The 18095-nt window shown below is 41.5% G+C and overlaps 1 protein-coding gene across 10 annotated transcripts in view; it reads right to left on the bottom strand.

Annotated features, from left to right (window-relative positions):
• Positions 1 to 10237, bottom strand: part of Pcdh7 (protocadherin 7) — a 396676-nt gene extending 386439 nt beyond the window's left edge. For all 10 annotated transcript variants that reach the window (XM_005319896.5, XM_040292560.2, XM_078021170.1 and 7 more), the window contains exon 1: positions 5958 to 10237. In XM_005319896.5, coding sequence (XP_005319953.1) covers positions 5958 to 9131 — 3174 coding nt within the window. In that variant the 5' untranslated portion in view covers positions 9132 to 10237. The remainder of the gene's footprint in view (positions 1 to 5957) is intronic.
• Positions 10238 to 18095: the final 7858 nt, after the last annotated feature.

Genomic DNA, 18095 nt, shown 5'->3' with positions numbered 1-18095 from the left:
AATTATGTATTTGTAAATAATAAATACACTCAGGGGAACAAAGTTAACTTGTCAGAGAATTTCTATTTGGAAGCTTTAATAGTTTCCTTGTTTGTACACAGCATTTGAGTTCAATACAAACATCACTGAATTCCTGAAAATAAACCTTTATTCCGCCTTTAAAACATTAATTCACCAGAAGTGATAATTAAGATTAGTTTTACTGGGTTCAGCTCAATTCTTTTTGGAATGTGATTTCTCCCAAAACACTAATGCTAAATAAAGCACTGTGTAATGTACCGAAACATAGTCCCTGCTTTAGAAAAGAGTCTAAGGGCTTTTAGAGACAATAAGAGAGGCAGAGTTTACTCCAGATATATCTGAACAGATCTTACTCTTTCTATAGAGACATAGTAAATAAATGAATGGGGAACCTTGCCATATTCTAAAAATCGGTTACATACACCTTAAACATAAATAAATGATTATTACAGTACATTTCCTGTACCAACTCCAACTTCACCCTCTACCCCCTACCTATAACTTAGTGATGTTAAAATGTCTAGTAACATTGACGGCTATATAAAAATGATGACTTCCTCATGCTACATTTTTCTTTTTTAAGTTCGGGTTTTATTTTTGAACTTAATAAACGCCATAATCTATATTTTATCCCTATATAAATAATACATTAGATTGTTAACTCTCTAACAAGGGAACAAGCCAACAGAAAAATCACAAAATGTCATATTCTTCTAAAAATTTCTAGCAAACAAACTGAAAGGAAAAATCAGTTCACTGTTGTTTATGTACCAAGGATTCTACTAAGGTAAAATGTATTTGCAAAGTGAGTGGAATGTAAAGTAATTCAGAAACCAAAAGGAGTTTTTCCTATTGATGGAAAAGGCCAAATATTATCTCAATTAGAATGCATAGAAAGTTTCATATATGACATATAGAATTTTTTTATTCTTTTCTATTAAAATACATTTTTATTGAGGGTATGGTAAATTCTAAGCAGGAATTTACATACGTTGTCACTGTCCTGCTAAAATTCAAAATCTTGTCAATGAACTTGCTGAATGTATGTTCTCAACTATGTTAAGTTACTTTAATGAATATCAACTGCTACCTTACATAGGCGGAAATTATTAATTTCTTTTTAAAATCTATAAATTTTTGAATTATAAATTCCAAGACATTTTTACACACAAGAACTGAAGCACAAGGCCAAGTTATAGTCTATTATAAAAAGATCTATCTTTATAGCCAAGTGTATTGTAACAAATACATAAGTAAATCTAACCAGATTTCTATTATTTCTGAGGTTGGTATAGAAAAAGTTACAGAAATTCAGTTTTTTTTTTCTTACAGAGAATATAATGAAATAAAAAGGAATACTAAACTCTGAAATCCATGATTTGGACTCCAGTTTACCTATAAACCTGATAATGTTGCACTTCCAAATTATTTTTATATGTCAGGCCTCAGTCTCTTCTTCAATAAAATGGGAGGAGTTCTTAGTTGATATCTTCTAAATCTAAAATGTGATGACTCTGTGATTTTTAAGCCATTGATTATAAGGTCTTTTGGCTTTGTGTATGTTCAAATTTCAGATATTATTCACATATCAATGTATGAATATTGTAACAAAATAAAAAACCATTGGCACCATACTTGTTATACAGGAACATAAAGAGTTTGTGATATATACATTATTTATACTTTTCCACAGGTGAGATATTAAAGATATTTCAAAGATAGGAATACAATAAGAAAATGATTTTGTAATATTTAGTGTCCTGCATGACTTACTTAAAATCATTAAATTGGCTTTGCAGCTTTATATCTACATCACTAATGGATTTAGGATAAGTTTGGGATAAGTTTTAAATTGTCATATGTGGACTTCCATTTAAATTTGCATAGCCATTACTGCAGGTCAAATCAGTGAATAACTTTTTCCTTATTTCATAGACATCCAAAGATTCAGGTAATGTTGTTTTAGTAGATGTCTCTCAACTAAAGACATGGTCTCATTTCCATAGTTATTAGTCTATTGACTGTATCAGGCCAAATATAACAGCAGTTTCATCATATGCAGATTCACTGTGCCTCTTGAAAGACTCCATAGTTGAAAACATGAGAGTCATATTATAGAGATTATGCTTATGGAATTAAATTAGGAAGTGGTGGCTGGCATCATTATGCAGATGTATTACTACCAAAATATATATAGTGTCTTTATATATACACAAATAAATTGTTATACATTTCCCTTAATGCTTATTGCTCTGATAATGATGGCAAGTCATCCATTTGCTTCCAAAATTGAAGTAGTTAAAAAATAAACAGGTTCTGCTATATTTTTTCATTAGTATATAAGAAATATATATTCTAATGAAAAAATATAGCAATTGAACATAGATTGATCAATTAAAGAGAACATTATTCAAACTAATCCAACAGTTCCTTATAAAAGGAAACTGTCATGAGATTTAATATAATTTTTTCCTTAAGTATTTCAGGATTAACTACAAATGGATTTTTAAAGTGAATGTTTATTCAACCAAAATTCTTGCCAAAAATAAATTGCTTTACTTTCCATTTACTAAGTACAATAAATTTTTACTTTATGTGCATTATCCAAATAACAGCATATCAAGAGTAAGCTCAGCAGGACTTGAGAGTAATAAGCAATGTTGTAACTATATATTTATATTATCAATTTTTGGAGTTATATTATTTTTTAAAGAATTTTGAAAAACATTTAGCACATAGTAAAACACTGGGTATTTAACAATAAACAGAAAGCATTATTTTTAATTTTTCAAATCAAAAGCATACTTGTATTTTTAGATCTTCAACAGGACCAGGTTTGCCAGGCAAAAGAAGAATGAAATGGAAAGGTGGACACTTAATCACAATTATTCTATCAATGATCCAGATTTGACTCAACAGAAGGTGGTTGTCTGAATGGCAAAGGTATGACTTATGAAAACCTAGGCTACATCATCAGTTTTTCTAATATGTGAATTTCAGAAATAATTCCAGAAACTTTGCAACACACATCTATAGTCTGCCAAAGAGTAACTCTAGAAGCTTGATTAGACTGTCTCTAGAGTATAGGAAAACAAACCTAAAAGAAGGGGGAGGGGACCATACTATGTGGATTACTTATAAACTTTCATTACTAGGGAGTTGTTTAGCTTACAACTACATAACCACATAGAAGCAACACTTCAAAATGTCTAATTCTTATGAAGATAAGAACACTCTAAGAACCACCACTCCACCACTTCCATTTTAATAAGGAGCTATAATGAGGCAATTCAGGAAAACTCTAAAATAAATGCTCCATATCAAATGAAATATCATGATTTAAATTAATCTTTATTATAAGCACTTAAAAGAATATAACTCTCAAATTTTTCCTTAAATTCATCTGTTGAAGAACATAAATTGTAACAAAACCCTGCATTTGTTTGTTTGTTTGTTTGTTTCTAAACAAAAAGTTTACTTGAAGAAAATATATCATGGCAGTTCTGTAAAAATTAAAGGTAATATCTTTTTAAAATAAAAAACAGAAAAATCACCTACTTTAAAATAAAAATAAAAATCAGAACAAAAAGGTTCTCTGTATGTCAGATACCTAAATGGAATGTAACTTTGTAAATGGATCCCTTGTCCCCTGACAGCAATATTGTGAAGATGAAGCATATCAATTACTATTACTAATTACACTAAGGGGGATGTGTTTCATTTGCCTTTATTTCACTGTAGGTCAATTACTTATTTGTGGTTAAAATTTAGACATCTTTTTAAATACATAATGACATACAAGGTTTCTACAGTCACTTTTGGTAAACTATATGATTATTCTAATAGCTTTGTGGGTTTTCGTTTTTGTTATATGGACTTTGCTCAGTTAAGAGACTAATATCATACATTAGTTTATTTATAAGCGTATCACTTTGCCTTTTAAACAATCTTGATATTGGCTCTTTTAAAAAATTGAAGAACATAGAAGTAACACCATCTGATGGGTCAAAAGGAGTTTAAGTGAAAGCATAGAACTTATAAGGCATTTGCATAAAATACCTGTAAATCTGCCACTTATATATCCACTTAAAAGCATAATATTACACAATTTAGAATGCAATTTTCAGTTACAGGACAAAAGTACTATTAAGATGACAGGGAAGAAGTAAATATTCGACAGAAAAGATCTCTTCACACTTTTTTTGCATTATATTTTGTCACTTTCTGGGAAATTTTTAAAACCTCGATTTATTTGTGGGTTCTTAAATGTAATCTTATAAAAGTAAAATTATTTTAACTAAGAATCCTCCTTATTTACAAATCTGATAAAGGCATGAAGAAACAAAAGAAAAAATTCTTTCTAACTCTAGGTAAAGCAATCATATAACAGATATAAATTCTTCACAATATCAAATGTTGGGTTAAAATAAATAAATTATTCAAGCTTGCATGTCTCAAAAGACATATCTTCAATAGCCATTTCGTACATTATAGTGCAAACCTATGTTTTTCTTGTATTGCTTTTACTATTGGATATAAAATCAGATTAAGGCTGCTTGTTTTTATCCAAATAGCTACAATAATGGACTACAAACAGAAAATATTTCTTTAGGAAACTAATTTTAATAATTATGGGAGCAAATAAGGAATTAAGATATTTTCTATATCATCTTAAATAAAGCAATAAAATAAAATATTTCTTTGCCTCAATTCTTCTCAGATCCCATATTCCACAAGCAAAGCATGTTTAGTAGTAAAACTATTAAAGAATATTTGACATTCATAGAAGTGGTTAAGATATGTTCTGTCAGTGAGAAATATGTATTGTTTTATAAGCAGAGTTTGCTGCAACATCAGACAGAGAAATTTCCAAAAAATTTATTTGCTGTGTGTTAAACTTTGGTTGGTATAAAAAAAAAACTTTCTAAGTATCATATAAGTAAAACTTTTAAAAAAACAAAATTTATATTTTCTGATGTTCCCCTCAGATATATATATGAAATATATATATATATATATATATATACACACACACATATATACATACACATATATGCATATATATACACACATACATATGGATGTGCTACTATTTTCACATTTCTCCAGGAAACAATTGTGTCTAATATTCCACACAATCTTTATATTCTCAGAGAATTACAAAGAATACCAAAACAGTCTTGCATACACTACATCCATTATGAACATTTTCATTGCTTGTATTAAAAAACAAATGGCCCTTGCAACTTACTTTTTGTTTATACACTTTGATACTGAAATGAGTGCAAATTATGATTGCATATCATCACAGAAGCCCAGTTGTTATAGATATCAATTGTTGTAGACGTGAAGTATTAAAAACATAGTTTTCATGACACTTGCATATCAGTAAATATTTTTAAACTAGCTATTTTTGTTGAATTAGTCAGTATTTCGACATTTCATACATGGCACCATACTTACATAAATCAATCTTATTTGTAAAATTCTTCATTATATGTATATAACACAGCTAAAACTTTCATTGTGTCCAATCTGAACACACCACTGTAGTGACTTAAGAAATTTTCTCTCTAGATACAATTATCTACTTGGGACTATCCAAATAATATATGCATATTTATTCTATAAGCAAAGAATACAGGATGGATTAGGGCTGTCATGTGCAAAGACAAGGCAAAACACTGTCCACTTTAAATATTTTCCTGTAGTAACTTAGTGGACACTAGGTCTAACTTGCAAAATATAGTACTACAACTCTCACTGAAGGCCTCTGCTATTTAATAGCATATGAATTAAGAATTAACATTAAATTACAGTTATTAAAATTTTAAATAATAATTTTTTAAAAGAAAAGACAAAAATCTGCAGAAAGTGATCTGTCTCAGGGTTATTAGCCCTCTAGAATATTTTAGTATATTTGGGATGCATCTTACCTGTTTGCTGTACTTGTTATTGGTTTGACAGCTGTACTCAGAGCAGTGATCTGATCCAATTGAAATGTTGTCTCCTGCTCCCACAAATGTGTTGGCTGGTGGTAGATCTTGTACAGCCTGGTGTTTTTTTCCTGCAGTTGGTGATTGTGGATGAAGCTGGACAGTGGGTAATGGGGAACTAGATTTGTAATGCCTTGCCAGGTCAGGACTGCCAGGCCCACCATTAACAGATCTGTATCGCCCCATACTTGGGCTGTCTGACAGCTTCTCATTGACACTATCATACCTCTGTCCATTTGGTTTAGAAGCTTCTACAGTGACAATGCTGCTGTAGAGAGGCTGCTTAGATTTTTTGTTTTTCTTGTCCTTTTTAGGCTTTTTAGATTTGTCATGCTGTTGGGGTGTAAAAAAATCTTCGTGATCTTTTTTGCCAGCTTCATAGCCATTTTTATTTTTAGACCTGCAGTACCTTGCCATCATGACAATTAAAATTATTAGAATCACTGTCATAATGCCAGCAACCACCCCAATGACAATACTGAGTCTCTGTTTGCTAATTTCATAGCTTGGGTCACCAGCTATATCCTGAGTCAGTGGGGTGTGCAAACTTCTGGCTATCTGAGAGTCAATCACAGTTGCATTTGAAACACTTTCATTGACAAAAACATGCACCAGGGTGGTGGTAGACTGGGAAGGCTGCCCACTGTCATTCACTTGCACCACCAACCTGTGCAAACCATAATGCTTTTGGGTGAGTTTTCCCACCAAGGAAACCACACCACTGGTGGGATCAATCTCAAACAGCTTGAAGGGATTCCCTCCCACAATGCTGTAGTTCAGGTCTGCATTGATGCCATCATCACTGTCTGTTGCCAACACTGTAGCTACTACTGTCCTGACATTACTTGAAGGTGGCAGTAAAGTGTAGGAAATGTTTCTGGGAAGGGTAACTGTGGGAGCATTGTCATTTTCATCCATCACAAAGAGAGAGACTGTGGCTGTGGCAGATCTGGGGGGATCTCCCCCATCTACAGCCTTGACTCTGAAAGTGTATGTGGTCTGATGTTCCCGATCAAAAGACATGGTAGAGTAAATGGTACCTGTGTCATTTTCAATAGAAAAAATGTTACTGTTCTCCTCTATGTACAGACTCATCTCTGCATTCCGTCCCTTGTCAGCATCCATCACGGTGACCATTCCCACTGGGCTGTTGGGTTGCAAGTTTTCTTTCACATAAAAGGTAAAGACGTCCTGCATAAACTTAGGGTCATTGTCATTCTTATCAGCCACCTGCACAATTACCGTGGTACTGCCCTGCAGCACAGGGATGCCTTTGTCTTTGGCGTTAACTTTAAACTCATACCTGTCAGTCTGCTCGCGGTCCAGCACCGTATTGACCAGGATGTCCCCAGAATCGGGATCAATGGCAAAGGTCCCCATCACTGATGAATCCAGCGAGTAGGCGATCTCTGCATTCTTTCCGCTGTCAGCATCTGTTGCCAGCACAGTGGCCACCCTTTCGCCAGGTATGTTGTTTTCTGGGAAGTAAACCTCCACCACTGACTGGCCAAAGACCGGTGGGTTGTCATTGGTGTCTCCAACCTTGACCACCAAGGAATTGTTGCTGGAAAGGCTTGGGCTGCCAGAGTCCACCGCAACTATGACCACGTTGAATTCCCTGGTGGTCTCATAGTCTAGAGGAGCCGACGTGTGCAGGAAGTACTTTTTTTTGTTCTGGTCGCCCTCTGTGTCGCTGGCCGGCTTGAGCTGGAAGGGCACATCGCCCACCACTGTGCAGGTCACTACCCCATTCTCCCCTTGGTCTCGGTCTGACACCTGTACCAGAGCAATAGGGGTGTCGACCAGAACGTCCTCTGCCACGTTGGCTACCCCGTCCTTAAGTGGGATGCGCCCGATCTTGCGGATTTCTATGGACGGCACGTTGTCGTTTTCATCCTTGATGTTGAGAACCACGGTGGCCTTGTCTGTCTTGGGGGGCTGCCCACGGTCTCGGGCCATGACTGTGAATCGCAGCTGGTTCACCTCCTCGCGGTCTATACGGTGCAAGACACTGAGCCATCCCGACGTCTCGTCGAGGCGCAGTAGTCGTCTCACGGACTCGGTGGCCGCCCCAAACACGTACTCGATCTGTCCATTGACCCCTACGTCCAAGTCGGCGGCGCGCAGCTGCAGAATGGGGGTCCCAGGGGCGCTGTTCTCAGCCAGGTCAGCCTCGTACACGCTCTTCTCGAAGCGGGGGCTGTTGTCGTTCACATCGGTGATGAGCACCCTCAAGATGGCCTGGGAAGATCGAGGCGGGTCGCCGCCGTCGCGCACCCGCAAGGTCAGCTCATAGGAATCGCGCTGTTCGCGGTCCAGCGCCCCCTTCACGATCAGTTGCGGTTGCTTCTCGCCGTCCGGGGTGTCAGCCACCTGAAGCTCGAACACGCTGCTGCGGCTGCTAGGGTTAGTTCCGCCGCCGCCCTCTGGAGCGTCCAGCCGCCGCTTGGAGCCTCCAGGGCCGCCGCCGCTCGCGCCATTCCCGCCGCCCCCTGGGTAGGGGGCGCTGTCGGCTGGCCCAGAGCGCCGGCCCTCTCCACCGCTGCCGCCGCCCCCGGGCTCCTGGAGCAGCTCGTAGCGCTCGATGCCGTTGCGGCCAAAGTCACGGTCGGTGGCGGTTGGCAGCAGGTACAGCGTGCCCACAGGCCGATTCTCCTCCACCGTGAGCGTGAGCACCGGAGACGGGAAGGTGGGCGTGTTGTCGTTGATGTCGAGCACGATGACCCGACCCTCAAACAGGTCCACCCAGCTCTGCGAGGGTCCTATTACCGACACCTCGAAGTCCAGGAAGCACTCATTCTCGTCGAAGATCATCTGACACTGGGGGAGCTTCTCGCGGTCGATGCGCCTCTCGCTTGTGCTCAGCTCACCGGTGAGGTTGTCGATCTTCAGGTACTCGGAGCCCGACTCAAGGCTGAAAGTCACCTCACCCGAGCCGGTCACGATGCCCAGGTCCGAAGCGACATTGCCTATCCGGACGTCGGCGGGGCCCTCCTCCGCCAGCCGATATCGGAGGAGTTGCTTGGCCGCCGCCAGGCTGAGCCAGAGCGGCAGAAGGAGGCAGCAGCCCAAGCACCAGCCGCGCGCCCATCCCGTCGTCCGCATCCTCAGCATCTTCTCCTGCTGCTGCTGCTACTGTTCCTTCTAACCACAGCCCCCTCGGCGCCCCCCTCCTCCGGGGCTGACCGCCTGCCCTCCCCCAGTCCTCTCTCCTCTCCGGGAAAGGAAGGAACGAGAGGGAGGGGAAGGAGGGGGCAAAAGCAGCTTGTAGAGTCGGCCTATGGGGTGGGGGTAGCGATAGATCCTTCTTTTTCTTCCTCCTGCTTCTTCCGAAAGTTATTGTTTCATAATTCATGCAATGGGTGCTAATCGCCCGCTCGCCGGCCGCGGTTCAGTCGCAGTACTCACAGTTCACGGGACACTGCGCGCCGCGGGTTGGGCGCCCCCCCAGAGTCATCCCCGCAGCGGGAGGAGGATCCCCGGCTCGGTTCCCCGCTCTGTTGGAAGGGGCCAGAATCGCTTCAGCAGGCGGGCGGTGGAACCGGGAAGCCGCGGGTAGCAAGCCTACAGCCTCCCCCGCCTGCCAGCCACGCTGGTCTTTGCTGCTACTCGAGTTGAGTCCAATTCACGTTCAGCCACTCACTCTAGACCCAGCCCCTGCTCCGGCTATGGATGCCCAAGCAAACGTGAGTCGCTTCCTGCAGGAGGCTCCGGGGCCAGCAACAAGCCAGTCTCAACTCTGACTCCTCTCAGGCAGCGGAGAAGCCAGTCAACAGAATGAAAAAATCCCCAGCAGGTCGCTTCGGGCACGGTGCAGTGAAGACTACTCGCGTCACAGCGCGGTCCGCGTCCGGATTCCCCCGGCGCGCCAAAGAGCAGCCAGAGCCATCTTCAGAGACACCCGGAGTCAGTCGCTTCTCACCCTCGGAGAGCTCGGGTTTCTCTTTTTTCTTAACAACTCTGCGCAAGGTCATTAGTCACGAAGCCGCCGCCTGAAACCGCAGCAGCCGTTCGCCCGCGGGGGCGAGGGTTGAACCGTGCGCCCGCGCGGTGCCCAAGTTTGGGTTAGCAGCCGCAGAGTCCGTGCCTTTCCTCACCTGCATTCGGCCCGCATGTCGGAGCTGTGGGATCTGCAGCGCTGTGCGCGATTCAGGGAGGAGATTGCAGCCTCTCGCTCTCTCTCTCCCGGCTCTCTCTCGATCCCTCCCCTCCCTCCCTCCCTCTTTCTCTCCTCCCTCCTCCTCTCTCCTCCCTCCTCTCCTTTCCCCTTTCCCCCCTCTCTCACTCGCTCTTCTGCACGGATCTCACTCCTTCCTGCCAGTCCCAGTGCAGGGAACTCGAGCTGAACTTGATCCCTTTGCAGTTCAAAGGTGAACAAGTCAAGCTCCGAGCACAGTCGGCGTTGGCCCGATGAAAGCGCACGGCTGGGCTCCCCCAATGGCAATTAACAACGTTGCCCAATTTTGTCCGGATTTCCGAAGAAAAGCCAAAGGCGGGGGGTGGGGGGCGTAGAGGGAGAGGTGGAGTCCAGAGACAGCTGCCAAGTAGCTTAAAAAAAAAAATCCAGTTTGCCAAGGGGAGAAAAAGTGCCAGTCGGCTGTTGTCTCGGAAGTGCCCTGGCACCGCGGGTGAATTCCGCAGTTGTCTTGTCCGCTTTCGCGTCTAAGAGAGTCTGGTGGGGGCGCTCCCGCCACCTCTCAGGCTGCCTCGACTGGGAGACACTGAACCACAACTGGAAAGCTCTTACTCTCTACCGACGAGCCAGAAATGCGCAAGTTTGCCCAAAGTAGTGGCTGCTGCTGAAGGTTCGCTTGCTGGCGACTCAGACTTGTCCCTCCTGCTGCTGCTGCGGCGGCGGCAGCGGTAGGAGCCCCAATGCCGAAACTACACACTCGCAGCGAGCGTGGGAGGAGGGCCCAGCAAAAGGAGGCGGGAGGGAGCACTAGCCATCCGCTGCGCTCCGTAAAGCCCAGCTTCAGCTCAGAAGCCGCTTGGAGAGTGCCCAATCTCAACCTCTTTAAATCAAAGCCTAGTCCCCCCAACTAGTACAGCCGCTAGTTCTCTGGGAGTGGGACGGGGGGGGGCGGGGGCAAACATGCTTTCCTTCCCTCGCGCTGGTAAATTTCCTCCTCCTGATCTCTCACAGGAGTGCGTATGAGAGATCTGGATCAGGTATTAGGACACCTTTCTCTTACGTCTCTCCCCTTTCAGACGATTTTCTACTCTCCCACAAAAGTGTCTCTGAGCAATTTACCATCTGGATTAGGGCACGGTTACTGGCGGGTTGGGGAGCGTGCGTGCGTCCACAAAGCAACGCTGGTGTTCTGAAAATCCGTGATGGGCTGCAGTAGTGAAGAGAGAACCTCAAACTCCAGAGAGAGCGGGAGAGGGATCCTTGTTCTGGGAGCGCAGACTTTGGAGGGTTGGGATGGGGCGGGGGTGGGTTGGGGAGGATGCCTGTCTTTGTTTAAATGCTTGGCATTCCTGTCATCGTGCTTACATTAGGGGGTAGACCGTGTGTGCGCGCGCCTGGGGAATAAAACACATGTTGGAAGCCTGGATATTATTTTCTGAGCAGAAACCTGCAGCCTGTAGTAACTGGTAAAGTGTAGCGTCACCTATCTGGATATAAGGGAAATAAACTTTAATGGCAACTTTGTGTACCAAAGTGTCCCTAGCTCCTTTTCTCTCCTTTTGACTTTGTGCCACTAGATCTTCTCTGCTATTCCCCTATGCTAGGTTTCCCCAGTTAATTTTCAACCATGACCACTGCAGACCACTTCATCAGATCTCAGGTCTGATTGTGCTTTCTGAACTGAATCCATTTGCTCCTTATTTATTTAAGGGGCCCCTGCCAAGATTGAATGTTGAAGCGGGCAGGAGATTTGGGGGGAGAATTTTTACTATCTCAATGGAGGAAAAGGGCTGCTGATGGGATTGGGTTGGTACTTGGCTCTTTTGCCCAATCTATAAGCTTAGAAGAGTTTCCTCTTTAAAAACAAACAAAAAAAAATTGAAGCGAAGTTGGGGGGGGTAGTGGGAAGGAAGGAAGGAGGAAAGAAAAGAGGCAGGGAGGAAGGGAGGAAGGAAGAGAAAGAGAGAGAGAGAGAGAAAGAAAGGAGGTCTGTCCAGACTCTCTTTAGACCTGGATGAGAGGCAGAATGATTTAAACAAGATAAATACTAATAAAATCCCGAAGTAGATGTAGTGTGCGGTTGTTTGGACGAGCAATGCGAGCAGGAATGGGGGCGGCAGGGGGCGGGGAGGCGGCAGAGATTTCCAAGCTTTCCTAAAGGGGATCCTGGAAATGCGGAGAATAGAAGTGTGTGTAGTATGTGGTTAGGAAACCGTCAGGTATTTTCCAATGTGTTCAAGCAATAGCATTTGATAGTGGCGACTCTTCCTCTGAGGATAGGGCAGGGGATCCAGCGTTCCCACTAACCCTCCAGCCGCCGTCATCCTAGCCCCTTAGCTCTGTATCTGCAGCATCAGCGAGAAAAGCTCGGTGCGCAGGCTCAGTGCGCACCGCCGCAGTCTCCAGCCGGGGGCGGGGGCGGTCGCTGCAGCGCCTTTGCAGCCGCCTAAGTGGCAGTAATGCCAAATCCCCTTATATTTGGCAAGAATACGGGCTTGTCGGAATGCCTGCTTTCCACTGACCCCGATTACAAAGGGAAAGAAAAGCCTTCTCCACTCCCAGGCCAAGCACCATGCATTCCGATGCGCGGCAATGCGGTGCAGTGCACTCACTCCCCTCTCCGCCTTTACTAAGGTTTTGCAAACTTCAGACAGCCGCGTGGGCAGAGACGCGTACACTGCCTCATCCTACTCCAGACCATAAACTTGAATACACCCCTCTCCGTCTTCTAACAGTTGCGCGCTGCTCGGATGCGCCCTGGCCAAACGCACATTTGCTGGGGTCGAAGGAGTGGGCGGCTTTTCCCTCTCAGACCGGACTTTTCTTCCCTGATGACAGGGGGAGGGGGTGAAACGCGTCCTTCACAGTGGAGTGGTTTCCTCTGCGGGCGGGAGGTAGTCTCCAGCCCGCCTTCCCCACTCTCATTCCTACCAACTCCGCGGCTGAGCCAAGTCAGCGTGGGAAATGGGTCCGACGTGTTCTGCATGTGAACAGCGCTGCCAGACTGCTGGGCCCTGAAGCCTCCCCCAGCGGTCCCCGGCTCCGACCTTTCCGCCGGAGCCGCCAAGAAGTGACAGCGGCTTTGCCCAGCGGCGCGGTTCTTGGAGACCGGAACTGAATGGGCGGGGAGAAGGTGCGGGGGAGGTGAGCGGAGCCCTACGGGCGCCCCGGCCTCGGCCAGAGCTCCCAATCCTCTTCCGCCCCCAGTCTAGGGACTGACACTCTCACTCCAGCCTCCTGCGGGTGCGGAGGATGAATGGAGGCGAGAACTCGTTTCCCCCACCCCCGCCCCATTTCCGCAGTCTTCCAGCCAGTGTCACAAGTGCTCAGCAATTTCATTAAATGGAACCGGGGGATTTAATCCCCTTAGTACCAGACCTCACCAAAGGAATATGATATCCGGCTTCGCTCCCACCCACAAACCCCGCCCGGTTTCTTAGACCCGAGGCTGCATTTATCTTCTCAACCTGAGAGGCAAAGGTTCAGAAGGAAATGGGATCGAAAGTGTAACCGGCTGCAATAAATTAAAGATCTTGCTGCTGGTGCTGCTGCTGCTTTGGTAGTCAAAACTGAAAAAGAAAATAAGAGCAGTGTCCTAAAGCCTGCATTGATCAGACTAATAAGACGTCATAAAGTGTAGGAAGCAAAATGTTTGAGGGAATGTTGTTGGGAGGGGGGAGGGAGGGAGGGAAAGAGAGAGAGAGAGAGAGAAAGGAGACAAGACAAAGAAATGTCCCTTCCCAACCAAGAGTACATAATGAAATTGATTAAAATGGAAATCCATTTCATTCTAACATACATTTAATAAAACGTGACCAATGATTCCTATTCTATGCGAAACATCTCTCCCTAAACTTACAATATTAGGTATTTTCCTTTTGAAAATTTACCTACTAACCTCTTTTGCTTAAAACTGCTTTGCAGTAAAGAAATTTTAGTGACTTAGCTGAAAAATAGCATTCAAGGTCCTCGATGTAGTTTAAGCTTAAAGAAAAGACAGGAAGAGAAGTAACGACAAAAGTTTACAGGTAAGAGTACAAAGGAATAGGTGCTAGCGATAGGATCTCAGGGGGGCTTTCATTTTTATTAGACGTTGTATTATTCACAATAATACGAGAAAAAGGTTAAATACAGTAAACATGATAGCCAGTTCTGAAAAGAAATATAAAGCACTTTGACGGAAAGGGAGAAAGTGACTCAAGAACTCCACCAAGGGACAAACAGAGGAAATGACACCCGATATCTCCAAATCTATTGACCTTTACTCTTTTAAAAAAGGTTCTTCTAGGTTCTCTTACACATATGTAAATGTGTTTACAAGGCCCTTAATATCAACCATTTCTCTAACTCCTTTCATCAAATTTTTTGATTCAGTCTTTCTTCTCTAATTTTAGAAATATTGTCCTTTTAGTGTCTTATTTTAAATAGCATACATAACTATGCATAAATATTGTCTTATAGCAAGTATGATTCTAGTCCTTGGGACTGAGAAACTTTAGGCAAATTTTGTAGCTCTAAATCCATGCTTGTAGTAATAAAATGTGTAGTAGACTGAAATGGTTAAATTATTCATGGCAACAACAGCCTTTTTGATGGACACTAAAACTTAGCAATTTAAATAAGGAAACCACAGATTTCCTTTTAAGCAGGTAATGACTGCTTGCATCATTGGTTATTTAATTGGTATCTAGCCAAGAAACAGAATAAGTTATGCTGCTTAAATCATGAAATCATGTATGCAAGCTATGTTAAAATATGTCAATAAAAGAAAAACAAAAATGTTAGAAACTAAATTTTTGCTATTATTAGGTAACTATAAAATATTTCCATAAGTCTGATATAAACACTCTGTTTTAAAAGAAAAACAAACCCTTAAAAATAAATTTTAAATGTTTAAATGTGAACTCATAGGCTGTCTGATTTTCAGATTTGAACAAAGTGTTGGTTTTCAAAATGACGCTTGATAAAATTATTTTCACTTTGATCTTAGGAAGGACTGATAATTGATTCTTTTTGAATTTATAATTCTTTAAATTCACAAACATAAGCAAAATAGAACAGATATACAATCTATGCTATGTATATAAATATCCAGTCAGTTACCACAACAGACAAAAAACATTGTTTTCTATTTACAACAAATTTATGGCTTCATCAACTTTATATTAATTTCATACATTCTCAAAAATCTAAGTGTAGGAAGATCACAGTATTTTATAAAATCGGAGTGAGTTTTTGGAAAAGATTCTTGATAGGTTAACAGCACTGTATCTTACTTAGGGCCATCGGAATCTACCTGTGGTCAAGTTGGACATGTCAAAGCCCTTGACAGAAAGAATGTGAGACATTTGACATTTCTTCTTTGTAGCCACAGGGTAGGTTAAAGGCCACTGTGAATAATCACCCTTGAGCTAGGTAATAGATCTGTTGAAATTTTTGAGAAAAAAAATTAATGAATTTTATTATTGTTATTTTAATGAAGATAATAATTACCTTACTTGTTCTAGGAATGGTCAAAAATGATAAATTAGCTTTCTAAATTTTAATCTCTATGTTTAAATATGCTAATTCAATCATTTCTTATGTTGTCAATAATAGGTGGTGAAAAACTTTATTCAAACATATTTGACAAACTGTATTTAGAGACTATAGGGTGCAGACTGTTTCTAGGCCAAACCAAATGATATAATGAATTTGACTGACTACTTCAACAGCAACGAATTTTCTGATAGCGGTTCCTGATATTCACATGGTTGTCATTGAGACTTTTACCCAAATGTTTTACTTGGGCTCTAGACTACCTATAGGATTGCACTTCTTGGCCCCCTGGTGGCTGGATGAGGCCATTGACTAGGCTGCTTTGAAAGAAGGAGAATTTTACTTAAGGGATGGAAGGAGTAAAGGGGTAGCTCAAATGAAATCACTGTTCAATTCTCTAGAAGTAAAATTGGCCATTAATCTGTCTTGGACCAATACCTGGTTATTGTGAATGACTGACAGTGACTTCAGAAGTTATTATATTTTAAATGCTTGTTTCAACATTTGATGAATTATCCAAGTAAAACTGAATTAAAAGTCTTATCAAATTAGACAATATAGGTTTAAGATATACATCCCTATAAATATGCATGGATACTGTTGAGTCAAAGATGAAAATATTGTCCCATTTTCAGGACAAGGTGTTCATAAAGCTACATATATTTGCATCTGGTGATTTTTGACATTAACAAATATAGTTTAGTGTTTTGATTTTTTTTTCCTAGTAACTGGTTTAGAATTCAACACTTTAAAAAAGAGTTTTCATAAAGTATTGTTCAATCACAATGGGATGAATATATTTAAAAAGCCTATTCTCATATTTATAATTTTTGTTTTTATTACCTGTTTTGTCTGTGTAGATGATTCTCAATATCATCTCCAAATGACTGGATGAAAAATCCACCAATACAATGTGAATATATGCTTTTATTTAGACTAATTTATAAAGAAAATATGAAGTGTTTTGTTGCATTGTTAAAGCAATGATTAGTTACAGTATATATCTCCAACGATACATATCTAAATTCAGCACTGATCTAATTGCTCCTTTTGTTTCTGAATATTTTCTTGAGCTGCTCATGTCTGCCTATAAGTGGGGAAAAAAGTATCTTCCCCTGACTTTTCAATACTATCTAATATAAAGCTTTCCTTTTTACCTAACAATAGCATTGCTACTAGCCTTGTTATAAAACAGTGTTATTTAAGATATAGGAGAATGGATGGCTTTCCCCTGTAAAACAGTATTTTCCAAAGGTCTAAAAACCAATTTAACCTTCAGCTACCAAAAGTTGTTCCCTTAGGCTTCCTGGTCATTGTTGACCAGTTTCCCAATTTTCTCAGAGCAGACTTCCTGGGATGCTAATGAAGCTTACCTTATAGGATCTCTCACTCCCAAGAGCCTCTTCCAAGACCTTGAGCAGTGGTCCAGAGGGATGTGTTTACACAATCATATGTTTTTGATATTTGCAAATTTGAGAATTGTAATTGCAATAGGCTAAGAATACAGTGCCCTTCCATTCTAATTCCCCTTTCTCACATTTTTTGTTTGGAAGCATTAGAGATACCACAGACATTTTACAGTTCTGTCTAAGGGTAAGTTCAAATGGGAATATGTTTGAGTATAAGGTATATTTAAAACACTTATTCTTCATATTTATAATGATTTTTGGGCTCTAGACTACCTGTAGGATTGCACTTCTTGGTCCCCCTGAGTATAAGATGTACTATTGTGGGTTCACACTAGCTTTCACTCATAGTTAAATTCTTTTCAGAATGGTATAGAATGCATCCACAAATTTTGTAACAACCACTTTGCCAGCTTATCCAGTGTGGTGGCACAAATGTGTACTGTAAGTGGTTGTGCTTTGATTGATTTCCAGACTTAAGTGAGTGGTAGAGTCAAGCCAAGGTTTAAATGTATAGAGCCAGAAATTAGTCTATAGTAAGTGCTTCCAATTATTAGTCATGTAAAATTCCAGGTGGAGAATTGATTTTGAAAGGGTTCAGAATATGCTACAGTGACCTGACCATTTTGAACTGATGGCATTTGAAAATCAAGAGCAGCAGCAAGAGGCTTTCTGAGCACTCCTTATCTTCTTAAAAGCAAAGCCTCTCCAAACAATTCAGTTGTCCTACATGCCTCCTCCAGAAGTTTTAGAGCCACAGAAGAGTACCTTATCATGAAAGTCAAGAAGTCAGTACATAGCAGCACATTGTTAATATAAAATGACACTGTCATAAATTATGAGATCTCCCATTTATTTTGTTAAAGGTCCACACTGATTTTTCCCAAAAGTCATTTGTTTTCTTAGAAGGGCCTTTTGCCTCCCTGTCACCAGCCCCTGTTAAAATGGTATGTAAGATGTAGCTAGGATTTATGTCCTGCAGACATATTTTTTGTCAAT

Source organism: Ictidomys tridecemlineatus, chromosome 9 (assembly GCF_052094955.1).
Source record: "Ictidomys tridecemlineatus isolate mIctTri1 chromosome 9, mIctTri1.hap1, whole genome shotgun sequence".
NCBI lineage: Eukaryota > Metazoa > Chordata > Mammalia > Rodentia > Sciuridae > Ictidomys > Ictidomys tridecemlineatus.
The sequence above is the reverse complement of the archived record's forward strand: the minus strand, read 5'-3'. Positions and strand labels throughout refer to the sequence as shown.